Source organism: Pocillopora verrucosa, chromosome 10 (genome assembly GCF_036669915.1).
Source record: "Pocillopora verrucosa isolate sample1 chromosome 10, ASM3666991v2, whole genome shotgun sequence".
Taxonomy (NCBI): Eukaryota; Metazoa; Cnidaria; class Anthozoa; order Scleractinia; family Pocilloporidae; genus Pocillopora; species Pocillopora verrucosa.
The window spans coordinates 12,787,292-12,800,511 of record NC_089321.1 but is presented as its reverse complement, the minus strand read 5'-3'; the positions used below and the strand labels follow the sequence as shown (position 1 = coordinate 12,800,511).

The window sequence follows — 13,220 nt, the reverse complement described above, 5'->3', positions numbered from 1 at the left end:
TTGCTACTGATCGGCTGTTATGCTTTGTGTTGGTAGAGATCCATGCATCAGGATTTTCGTTTCCGTTATTTCTAGTCTATCGATAGTGTTAGGATAGAGTCGTATGTGGATGGCTTTTTTCACCAATAATAACAAAAATACACTCTTTATGCATAGCCTTATAATGGTTTATATACGCACAGCAAGTTTGATTGGATAATTTGACTCTGTTGAATTTGCAGACTATTAACTCCTTCCCTTTTTAACATGGTTTACATCCGTTCAATGAGCTTAAACGCGACAATTCAGCGCTCTTGTGCAGTGCTGTTCTCGTAAAATCTAGATCTTGGATGTATTTTCATACCCGGTCGTAATTCCACTTTTTTTTTTTTCAGCGCCTCGAAGGAACATTTCAGGTAATTACCGTATCTGTACTAATAGATAGTAGAAACTGTAGGGATGGTTTTATGTAGAAAGATAACTTGGTGTTTAGTTGGTCAATTTATGCAACGACCTCTCCATTTGTGTACTTTTCTGTCCGGTTTGTGGTTTAACGACTTTTCTCGTTTTCTCCCAACATTTCTCACGTGGTTTGTTGCGCCGGCAAACCGCTAGTAAGTGTGTTTTATTGCTTAAGTAAATAGTGACCTTTATGTGTGACCGTTGATATGCTTCATCTTTTCGTTTCTTTCAATTGGCATACACGTTTTATAGTAACATTTTCTTTCGCTTGAAAGTTATCGCGGTTCCTTTCATGCCATTGTATACTTTCCCCAGAACTCGCTGTCTTAAAAGTGAAATAAAAATTGGTATAAGAATCTGTTTAATAATCTTTTTAAAAATAAAAACTAGTTAGCAGCACTCTTGCCAACTTAGTTTATTATCCGACCGGTTTGGTCTGATCACACAGACCTCATCAGGGATTTTGACGAGATGAACAAAATTTGACAGCAGTAACTCAATCACGAGAAAATTCGGAACTAAATAGGTCAACAAGTTCTCCAAGCCTCACTACCGCCCTACGGTGAACACGGCCTCCTGAAAAACTGAAAGACTATAATCTACTTGTGCGATACACCTAGACACTCGAAGCATGGAATTGAACTTTTCGACAATGTAACATATCCCAGTTTATCGTTTTTATAAAGACAAGTTACTTAAGTCAATCTTTTAAGTATACATGTATCCAAGTTTATAATCAAGAAGGGGAGAGATGTAGTGTTTTCGACAGCTGTCAATAACAGTGTTCGGAATGCTCCCGCGGTCAAAAAAAAAAAAAAAAGGAGTCTTCCGTAGTCGGAATTTATACGTATGTTGATTAAATATCGTCGGGTTTATATCTGAAGTTTCAGTGTTTACTTAAGCACAAACCCCACAGCCATTTCATAAACTCGGGCTTCGCGTTTGATGAAAGCCATCAGTTATCATACCAGTCCATTCTTCCTCTGTTAAATCAGACTGTGCATAGCCATTAAAATTGGCATCGTTCTAGTTTGCTTAGTTTCTCCCCAATGTAACTGCAATTCATAAGAAGTGTTCACCGTTAAGTCCAACCAATATTAATTGGAACGGCACCTCAAATTTAGTGGCAGTTGTTTACAAAGTTTCTGAAGCGAAATGAGAGAGGTTTGTTAGGCAATTGTCGATAAGTTTCTGCGTGGAAAATACAGAATTGAAAGTGAAAGCTTTTACTATTGGAAAAACTCGTATTGGACATTTTGGTGTGCTATATCGGTGAGCATTCGTAGTCATTACTTTGATTCTAGTCGCCGCCACGACAAAATATAGCGTTTTTTTGTATCTAGCAACACTTCATTTCAAGACGTGTCATGATTTATTCATAGTAGACCTTCATTTCTTTGAGACACAACAAAAGCCAAAAGCTGTTTCCACAATCCCTACTCTTTCAAACATAAGTGATCAGTCAGGTTTTCTTATCTACGGGTATATTTTCATTAAAATCAGTAGGGAACTAAGGTGATTTACATCTTAACTTATAGCAATCCTTATGTCGCTTGCCTTGCAGCGTCTGAAAAAAACTATATGTAGTTGCTGCACACTGTACACGAAGTAGAAAAGGGGTACGTTTCTGAAGAATCTGCGCTGCTACTTAGCGGGCAGTTGGTATTACAAGTAAACTTGGTTTTATCAACCAAGTTGATGATGTAAACTTGCCCATGGTAAAGAATTTCTAAAGCTAAGGATTTGTCTTTAAGTGGAAGTAATCTATGTTATAGCCATTGCGTTACGTTTTGTTTATTGGTTACGTCTTCAGAACGAAAAAGCCATAGCTTGTAATAGGTGGTCTGATGCCCCCTTTTGACCATTATCTGCGCGTGAACAATGATGGAAAATGTTCCGAAGGTAGTATTTATATTTTGAAAGTTATGCTGCTTTGACCGTCCACTATTAGAAAAATTGGAAATTATTTTTGAGTGGATTACCTTTATAGACATTTTAAATGAAAATCTAGAGGTTCATGGCCATTTTGCTGTCGACTTAAAAAGGTCAGTCTATTGAAAGAGAAAGGCTGACTTTGCTGTATGTTTCTTTTGTCACAGATATCAATACCTTAATATTGAGACATGGTCTAATTACTTCCAAATCACAGTGCAAATTTTAAATAAGAGACTGAGACAAGTTACCACATGCATTATTCTAGTGTTCTTTTTAGAGCACGGAAAAGGCGAGAATACATGAAAAAATATCTCTTGGTACAATCGGTTATTTGTTCGTTTGTGGAAAACATGGCAAACAAATCTGCTTTCTCATATGTAGTAGCAAATTGGTAGAAACGAGGTCAAAACCATATTTTGGTGGTGCTGTTTTAAATTTCGCTCTAGAAAGTATATCGATCAAGATGATCATCGCCTAGCTCCTTCATCAAAGCCAAAAGAACAGAGCTTTTCTTTAAAACTCTTTTGTCGGAGTGTTCTCAGCACAATCTCAAGAAGGCGGAGATTATTCTTCATAGGTGTTTCCTGTTTTGTTTTCATTTCTAAGAAAAGAGGGAAATTTCCATATGTTTCGCTTTTTATCGGGAATATGGATGTTTGTTTAAACGGACAAAACCTATATCAACAATGTATGCTTTTTCATCTTATTCCTCCTTTCTCAGCAAATTCTTTATAAAAAGAAATGAATCTTATTGTAGTTGTAATGTACGTAATAGAAAAGTTGATCCGTCAAATGAGAAATTCAACATTGGAACTGGACCTAAATTATGAGTTACGAGCATACAACTTCGGAATTCACAGAACTAATATAAAATGTTCGTTATTTCCTTCTTCCTCCTTTTTTTATTTCGAAGAGCAGTGTATTTATATTGTATATGGATAATTACTAAATTGGAGTAAATCTATAACAACAATAGAAATTCTTTTATTTGATTCTAAAGGAGAAGTTCCTTAAAAACGAGACTAAAAAGCCGAACAACATTCCTTTGTTCTCCTCTCTCTACTTAGAGTGCAATATATACTTGTCACCATTCATGTGCAGCACTTTGATTTGTTCTAATTGGTGTGTTTTGGTGCGCTGTCATTGGTGCATTTCGATCCGCATTATCATTTCGATTATTAGATGTTATCCCATGTAGGTAGGCTTTGCTACTGATCGGCTGTTATGCTTTGTATTAGCAGGGATCCATGCATCAGGATTTTCGTTTCCGTAAAATCTAGTCTATTGATAATGTTAGGGTAGAGTTGTATGTGGATGGCACTTTTACCAATAATAACAACAATAAAAAGTCTTTATGCATAGCCTTATAATGGTTTATATGCGCTAACCAAGTTTGATTGGATAACTTGACTCTGGTGACTTTGCTGACTATGAATTCCCCCCTTTTCAACATGGTCTACACCCGTTCAGTAAAGCTCATAGCCGACAACTCAGCGCTCTTGTGTCGTGGTGTTCTCATGAAATCAACGGAGTCTTGGATGTATTTTCATACCCAGTCGTAATTCCCTTTGTTTTTTCTTTTCAGCTCCTGTCAGTTGGCCCCACCGCTTGTCAGGTAATAATAATATCTGTGCTAATAGATAGTAGAAACTGTAGAGATGGTTTTATGTAGAAAGATAAAAGAAGGGTCCCCTATGAGCAATATCCCGAAGAGAAATATCGCTTCTGGCTGTCATCTTTTAAAAAGAGATTGATCAGCTTTTATAGAGGACTACTCGACGAAACTACAAACATCTTCCCCAAATAGTGTGCATACCGTCCAGATGCCAAGTGCCCTACATTCTTCCGTGGGAATTTGAAGAACCCAAAATCCTCTAACGATACACCGCAAACTTTTATTCAGGTAAATAATACACACTTAGGGTGCGTTCCTTGGGAGAATCCGGATCTGGATTTCTGATCTTTGGCGTTCCTTTCGAGCAAATCCATTTTCAGATCAGTGATCTATCAAATCCACTCTGAACAAGGATTCATCGGATCACATTCATTTAGATCTGCGCGATCTAAAGACTGGTCATATGATTACTGATCCAACGTATTCCCTTGGGCGAAGATCCGAAATTGATTAATCATTTTGCCCAGCGGTGCTCAATTTCAAGCAAGTAGGTACTTCATATATTGACTAGAAAGATTGTTGGTAATCGCTCCACTAATTCTGCGATAAACACGAAATAAAATCGATTTTGTAATGTTAAATCGATTGGCCACTGATCGCAGGCATTCAGGGTTCACGAGTATACATATCGTAATCAATACTTGCTTTTGTTTTAATTCCATTGTTTGAATTAACCATGAGAAAATGTGCTTCGCGCTAAAAGCCCGTGCAGTTAGACGAGCCAGCCACGTGCATACAAAAGTCTTAAAATAGCGCACTTTTTAAAATTCTCCAAGAGCTCGTCTAAAACTCCGTTCCTTTCATGCACCGTGATCTGTGTGATCTTGGATCACAAATTCTAATCCGGACCCTCCCAAAGGAAGGCATCCTAAAGCTCCGTTCCTTTGATGCACCGTGATCTGTGTAAAAACTATGCAAACCTTATCATTATTCGTCATTTTGTTTTCATTTTAGTGGAGGAGGAGATCATGCGAGAAGGTAATTTTATTTGTTACCAATAATAATGAAACTTATTAACTTTTGAAAATGTTTTAATATTCACTCTATGCACTACACATTGGATATGTGTGTATGTTTTATAAGAGTATTATATTCAGTAATACAATCACTTTCTTTTACTCTTTACATTCTTTGGGCAGATTCTATTGTGTTAAATTAATCAAAGTTTTTTTATTGTATAAAGAAGATACAGCACAATGACACAGTCTATTGTATTTACATTATTGCACTTGCCTGTTTTCTAAAGCATACAAATGTAGACGTGAATTTCTGTTCGTTACATGTCTATGCAAGCTATACCTGTTGTCCTCGAGTTTCTACTGAGACCGGTTAGTGCCATCTCGCATTTTTCATCAACTTTTTTTTCACGACCTCAACTTTTTTTTACGACTTCGACTTTCCTGCACGTTTTATTAACTTTTTTATACGACTTCACCTTTTTTTCACGACCTCAACTTTTTTTCACGACTTTAACTTTCCAGCACGACTTTAATTTTTCGGAACGACTATTACTCAACAGTGTATACAAATGTTTACGTTGAGATTAAATGTCATCTTGTCCAAATTTTATGGGCATTTGGCTTTGGTGGAACGTTAACAGTCGAATTGCTTTTATGTTAACACACAAGGCTATAAGTAAAGCAGTTTTGTGACGGTTCAAAAAGAAACAAAGCCAAAGCGATTATTCTTGTCAGTAAGAACAGGTTTAAACAAGAAAATAAGCCAATCATGCAGATGTGGACGAGCGAGTTGGCCATGTCTGTATTTACTTCTTGTCAGTACATTGGCGATACAGGGAACCAGTCTAACTTAAGTCAACGCAAATATTTTATCCTCCATTGAAAACCCATTTATTTTCTAGCAAGCGAGTGCAAGACAAGCACACTAAGCATAATTTGATGGAGTAAACTTATCCAATTTAACTTTGCCCAATTATATATTAAAGTTTTTACCAAACAGTATTACAGTAACTACATTGCGATCAACCATAGGTGACCTGCCGCGTTGATACTTGTGTTGAGTCTTCTGTTGGAAAAATTAAAGTTAAAGGTCGTGCCATGAAAAAGTCGTGCCAGAAAAAGTCGCACCAGAAAATTAAAGTCATGCCGGAATGTTTAAGTCGCGCCATAAAGTTGAAGTCGTGAAAAAAATGTTGAAGGCGTGAAAAAAAGTTGAAGTCGTAAAAAAATTTGAAGTCGTGAAAAAAAGTTGAAGGCGCGAAAAAAAGTTGCTGAGAAATATGCGATGGCACTAACTGGGTTTCGTAGGTTTAAACTCATCGTATCTTGTCTTCTTTGCCCGTGCATGTCCAATATACACCAATAGATTCCGATGGAAAACGTGGTTTTCCGATAGAATGGGCAAATTTCTATTCGTGAAATCTTTCAACGGAAGTTAGATAACCGGAAGTCATGACACGAATAGTACTAGAAGTCAGGGAACAGAACAGAATGACGGGAGGTCATGACAATAAAAACTTACTAGAGTAAAACATTACTGGAAGTCAGATGAACATCAGGGAGGGCAGATATGTTGTCCGATGGTATCCATCGGTATCTATTTGTTAGATGGAATCCGATCGAGTTGATCGGAGTCCGATGAGTCCATGCGCGTCCATTGGAATTACTGGAAGTCTAGTGGTAAAGCTAACTTCAGACAAGTGCAGTATATGTGAAATATGCCCAGTCATGACAGGACGGATAATGCATGCACTGTAAATACCTCCCGTTGTTCCATACAAAGCCTTAGAAAAGTTTTCTAAGGCTTTGTATGGGACAACGGAAGGTACTTACAGTCCACGCGTTTTTCCGTCCTGTCATGCTTAAAGCCGTGAAGCGAAACAGCCCATTTCAAGCATGGATGACTTCAAATATACTTCCTTTTTGAAGCCTATGATCGAAACAGCGCTTGAAAACATACCTCGTACTTTAAGCACGGATGACTTCAAATCTCGTTCTTCAAGCCTTAAAGCAAAAAGACACTGAACATCGAAAAATGAAGTACAGAAAAGGTGAAATATGCCTCGTTCTTAAAGCCCTTCATCGAACAATCACTTTCAAGCGCGGATGACATGAACTATACCACTTTCTTGGGGCCATTTAGGCGAAACGGTTCTTAACACAGACGAATTGAATGCAGCATAAGTAAAATATGCCTCGTTTTTAAAGCCACCAAGCAAAACGACTCATTTCAAGGGTGAATCACATGGAACATATCATGTTCTTCGAAACAGCGTTTTGCACTGACATGTGGCAAGTCTCTCACCATCTGAAAATCGATAACTCCGAAGGAATCGATTGGATTCTATTCGTGTCCACTGGAATATATTGACACCGATAGAAGCATGCACATGATCGATTTATCGACTTCCGGTGTATTTGATCATTATCACTTACGGTAGTATAATTCCATTTTTATCAAGACTTCTGGTTTTCCGATGGAAGGCATATGTTTTCCGATAGAATCTATTTGTGTGCATTGGACCTCCTTCTGTGAAGACATCCCATGCAGTTTTGGGTCGACCTTTGGTGATCGCGTGACATTTAAAACAAAGATCTTGTGCTTTCAAGAAGTTTACTGAGACTTTCATTGGAAATTCTGTGAACAGTTTGTGACTGCCTAGTCTTATTATACCTTACCCGACTGTTCGGCATATGGCCACAGAGAATGAACTGCTCGCAAGAAGCCTCTCTTGTTGCCTATTTAAAACAAAACATCTGCAAACGCCTCCTGTCCCTTTGAATTTTTCAATCATATATGTGTAACGATTACATCAGCAATTTGAGTTTATCGTTTCCCCATTAAAAATGAGACTTGCCCAGTTGCATCTAATTCCTGTTTATTTTTTATTCTTTTTGCTTTTTTCATGATTTCTTCACTTTCATGATTTCTTCACTAATTGCAATTTGGTGTAACTATTCTCAAAAAGAGAAGAAAATGTGAACGCTCCCATATTATTCTAACATTGATAGCTAGACTGTTACAAATAATGTTGTAAAAACTACCAACCTTATCTCTCTGATTTGTCGATGTGATCCATTTTAATACATGTATATGTATATATATGAATATATTTTCAAAATAGACATCTGAGTCAAAATGCACGATCTGTACAACTGAATCTACATCGTCGCGTCAATTACAGCTTATCACTAATCGCTGCTAAGATGTCGTCCAATTGACGCCTCTATTCCATTTAGAAATTCATGCTCGAGGTCCTGTGGCGGTTAACGCCTAAAAGATGGAGAGGCACTGTAAACAGAATTCCAGTTATCTTGGTTGGACAAGAGCGAATAGGAAAAACTAGTCTAAAGAGATCTTTTAAAGGAGAGCTTTCCGACAAATTTGAAGAAAGTACGGATGGAATTTAAGCAGATCCTGCATATTTCAAAGTTTCTAAAGAGATTTGGAAGACCGGGAAAAAATTGAAGATGCGGGTCCAGGCTTTTTTTTTTTTTTTGCCAATAATAACGACATTAAAGGTCCTTATGCATAACCTTATTATTATTCATATACTGTCACAAAGTTTGATTGGATAACTTGACTCTGGTGACTTTGCTGCCTATTAATTCCGAAACTTCCCCTTTTTAAGCTTAAATTAAGGATTAACCCTTCCTCTTCAAAAACCCGCTCTTGGGTTTCTCAATTTTTGCCTCTTGCAATTGAAAAACCGAATTTTATGAACGCTGCTGAGCTAGTTTCGGCCCTTTCTTCTCTAATTATGGGCTTTTCAAGGCGCGAGTGCATTCAAATCTCCCACTTCAGTACTGATGAATAATTAATAATGTCCAGGCATTGTACGCGATGTCTTCCCTTTTAAACATGGTTTACATTCGTTCAATAAGCTTCTACGCGACAAATCAGCGCTCTTGTGTGGTGGTGTTCTCATAAAACTAACGGGGTCTTGGATGCATTTTCACACCCTATCATAATTCCACTTTTCTTTTCTTTTCAGACCTTGGGAAGAGATGGGAAGGTAATTATCTGTGCTAATAAATCATAAAAATCTTCATTATCGGCACAAAGTCTTCCAGGTAGCACACGAAGGCCGACATCATGGTACACAGTCCATATAAACTTTTTAGTCAGTTTTGTCTTATTTTCACCGAGGGAGAAAAAGAGGGAAGGTAACTAGCTGTGGCAGTGGATTATTGAAATTTTCATTATCACACAGACTTACAAGCTTTGCACTAAATGACAAACAAAAGTAGGAAAGGTTTTATTTAGATAGATAACATTACGTTGGTCAATTTGTACAACAACTCCCTATTTGTGTACTTTTGTCTACGGCTTGTGGTTTATTTAACAAAAGAAGCGCTGAAAGTCATCATTTCTGTTTTGTTTTTGAACACGATTCTTTATATGCTACAACAGTGTTAGCTGTGTTTGATTCTTTGATTCCCGTACGTAAGTTTGCAATGTAACCGAGCGTGTAAACCTTTAAAACTCGGACTGTCCATTTCGTTTTCTCTTTGAGGTTTTGTCTCTACTCACGTTCTAATAACGTAAATTACGGTGCCTGTCATGTTTACAAACCTTTCTTTGGTTCTTCTGTTGCCACTTGCCGGCTTGCTTGTTCCGAAATTTCACTCTCAATCAACGAAGTAAAGCTAGAGAGGAGTCCCGTAAAAGGCCGAGCATAGTACAATTTGGCAGATGGCGAGACAGCTTCAGTTCAGCTTTATGCTCTATACTCTCATAGAGCACGCTCCTTCGACCAATGATAGCGCGCGTTATATTCGAACTTAATTATAGAAACTTTTCTCGTGTTCTTCTAACATTTCCCACGTGGTTTATTGCGCCGGTAAACCGATAGTAGTTATGGTTTATAACTTAAGTAAAAGTGACTTTTACGCATGACCGTTATACGCTTCATCTTTCCATTACTTTCAATTGGCATAAAAGTTGGGTATTGAGAAGTTATCACGGTTCCCTTCATGCCATTGTGCTTTCCTCAGAGCTCGCTGTTTTAAAAGTGAAATGAAATTTCGCAATTTTTTTTTTTATAGAAGTTTTCGGTAGGACCATGGTAAATCAAAATTATAGTATACATTCTCCTGTAAGAAGTATGTATATTTTACTACGAACTTCAAAATGCGAGAGTTACCTTTTTTCCTGACTAGGAAAAATTCGGTTATTCCGAAGCTTAGGTATACATTAGGCACTGAGACAATATCTCAGCGACTGCAAACGAGGCGCGTTTAGCAGAGTTAACTCGCGCCGCGGTAATTTTAACCTTTTAAAGCGTGAATATGGATATGTTTATATAGAGAGAGAATAATACATGGGCGCGCGTAGATATGGAATTTCTCTTCGAGTGTGATAGATATCGAGTTGAACACGAGAAGAGAAATTCCATATCTACAAACAACTATGTATTATTTTGTTTATCATATGAACACAATAGCCCTTTTACTGAGAAGAAAAGCCGACTTCATTACTGAATGAAAATAAATGATCGACAATCCCCGAACAATGATCGTAAAGTGCGTTGGCGCTAACTCTTAGGATGGAAAAATGCGTTGAATCACGATTACAAAAACAACACCGGTTGTCATTTTCAATTTATCAAATTCTCATTTATTGACTTTGTCCTTACCAACAAAAGAATTCTTTCAGGTAAACAGCCATAATCGGCCAGCGACAAATCTTTGAGTTTTTGATTTTCATCCTCAGCCGAGAGAAATGCTAACACCAAAGCAACTGAATGGGTAACTTTCGGTTTTTCTTTTAGTGTATTGGTTTTCCCCCCTCTCAAGGGTTTGAACCTCACTGTCTGTCAACAATACGGATTTTTTAGTGTTTTAGCCGTCATAATTCGAGGAAGCTCCGACAAGCAACTTGCATTAAGAATCGTGAAGGCTTTGCCTTTCATTCATCAACCGAGTGGTGCCAAAAGGCGAGTGACGTATCGGCAGCTGATTGGGTATATCAACACATGTGAAAAAATACGATACGTGTGTTGTTACAGCTTTTCTCAGGGCCGGAAATCCTTGTATAACACCGCAGTTTATGTGATAAATAAATATATATATATATATATATATATATATATATATATATATATATATATATATGTATGTATATATATATTTTTTCTGTAATATTACTTGGAGCAACTCAATACCAACAATGGAAATTGTTTTTTCAAGATTTTCTTCGACAAAATAAGATGATTTTCTTGAAAACGAGAACTATAAGTTTCTAATAACTCTAATTTTCTTTCCATTTTAGAGTTTTATAAGCTCCACCGAGGTAAGTTTTGTATGATCGTTGTAATAATTTCCATCTTACAGTGTTTCAATATTTACACTATACATTACACAGTGGGTGAATATGTTTGTTTTGAGTAGAGATAATATACTCAGTAGGACATTTACCCTCATTTCCTTGATTTTCTTTTAACACTTTTCATTTGATTTTACTTATTTAAGCATCTTATTATAATTTTTACCAGACAATAACAAAATAACATCAACAAGAAAACACGGTACAGATAACGCAAAGAGACAAACGTGCTTTCATTCATGTAGTGGCGAATTAAGTTTAAGCGAGGTTAAAAACCATGTTGTGATGTTAGCTTTTAGAAGTTTAGCTTTTGAAAGGATATCAACGGAGAAAAGTTACCAGTTCTCGGTCTCAGTCTATTTCCCAGTCAGTTTACCATAACAACATTTCATAGCTCCTTCCGCGGTGGGATGCAAATGATTATATATAAACCTCTCAGTCTCCTGCCTCAAAGCACAGAGAACATGTTTTGGTGATCAAAGATTTCCTCTCTTTTTCCTGAGTGAAATAACAGATATGCCGCAGTGAATTCCACTAGTTTTATTTATCTGAAAAACATCAGGATTATTTTATTATTCTCGTCTACAGAAGTGTGCATTATTACTGACGCCTTCTACTAATAATGTTTACATAAGGTAATTGAATTAAATCAGTTAGCCAATAAACTCTAACTGTTCCCACGGCTCGTGTTTCATGTCAGATCTCAAACAATCGTTCAGCCGTCGATTGCTTCACTAAAAGTCACAAAAGCTCACTTGCTCCTGTTTTGGCTAACTAGTAACCACAAGAAGACGGTCTTCTTCGCTTTTAACAGCAACTGCAGGTTTTTTTTTTTTTTGCGTAAATAATCAGGTAGGCGCCAAAGCGTTCAATGGCTGGTTTTAAAGAAACTTAAAACCTGTGCAAAGAAGTTCCGAATTTGATTTACGTGTGTTATTGACAAGCGCTCTATTGTAACAATTTTTTCTCAGTAGCAGTTGAGTAGAACTGCTAATGTTTTATCTGTCAAAAATTATTTGATGTCCTAATTCAGCAAAAATTTGTTTGAAAATTATTTTAAGTAACCGATGTGAACTTTAACTTCACGCATGTTGAATTTACTTGGAACACGCAAAACATGCAGAAGCAGAAAATTTCCAGAGAAACATCAAACCTAACAATCAAAGACCTCGGAATTTGAGGAGTAAAGAAGGTGGCTATGCTGAATTGACTATTATTTTCCATGTTATTTTTTTTCCTTTTCCTGTCATTGGGATTACCGGAATGTTTTAGTTTTCCCAGAAAAAAACGGTGTGGTTTATAGGGGTTTTTTTCGGCAGGGAGTACGTGAATCATTTTGACTTTTTTCACGGTTAGCCGTTCAGAACATTGATGTATTTCAGTTGTCTCCCAAATTTTATTTGCGCGAGCTTTTCATCTCCAGTGTGTAGAAGCTCAAGGAACAATATGATGCTGCTACCTGATATTTTACCTTGTACCTTTTTCACTGAGTAAAGTGAATTTCAAGTGAGCCTCAAGCGAGGAAAATGCAAAAGAAAAATACAAAGAAACGAGTAACAAATACTAGCCTGTTAACAGCAATTTGTTTGTTTTGCATTTTTTTTTTCTTGTTTTGGTATTCGAGGCTCGCATTTCGCTTGCACTTTAGACTATGATTTCAGAAGATAAAGAAAATTCGTGAACAAGCAACCTTATAAGGAATAGTAACAGCGACAACAACGCTGCTTTATCAGGCATTTTCTGCAATTAATATCCCTTGTATTTGTTTTTGTTAACTTTTATTTATGTATACAAAACACACTTGGAGTTAGGAAATATTTTTGTTTTTCAGGTAAGTTAGTCTTGCGGGGGTCAATGCTTGGAAATAATTATGCACTCTTTA

The 13,220-nt window shown here is 36.9% G+C and overlaps 2 protein-coding genes across 8 annotated transcripts in view; both read left to right on the top strand.

The window, feature by feature from the left end:
• Nucleotides 1-13,220, top strand: part of LOC131769281 (uncharacterized) — a 126,423-nt gene that overhangs the window by 65,512 nt on the left and 47,691 nt on the right. The window lies entirely within an intron of this gene.
• LOC131769277 (uncharacterized) overlaps nucleotides 1-13,220 on the top strand; it is a 79,001-nt gene that overhangs the window by 58,104 nt on the left and 7,677 nt on the right. For 4 of the 6 annotated variants that reach the window (XM_066173156.1, XM_066173154.1, XM_066173153.1 and 1 more), the window contains 5 exons: nucleotides 375-395; nucleotides 3,962-3,991; nucleotides 5,006-5,029; nucleotides 9,006-9,026; nucleotides 11,285-11,305. In XM_066173156.1, coding sequence (XP_066029253.1) covers nucleotides 375-395; nucleotides 3,962-3,991; nucleotides 5,006-5,029; nucleotides 9,006-9,026; nucleotides 11,285-11,305 — 117 coding nt within the window. Of the gene's footprint in view, nucleotides 1-374; nucleotides 396-3,961; nucleotides 3,992-5,005; nucleotides 5,030-9,005; nucleotides 9,027-11,284; nucleotides 11,306-13,220 lie in introns of those variants that run through there. The other 2 variants (XM_066173155.1, XM_066173158.1) reach the window with 1 other exon arrangement.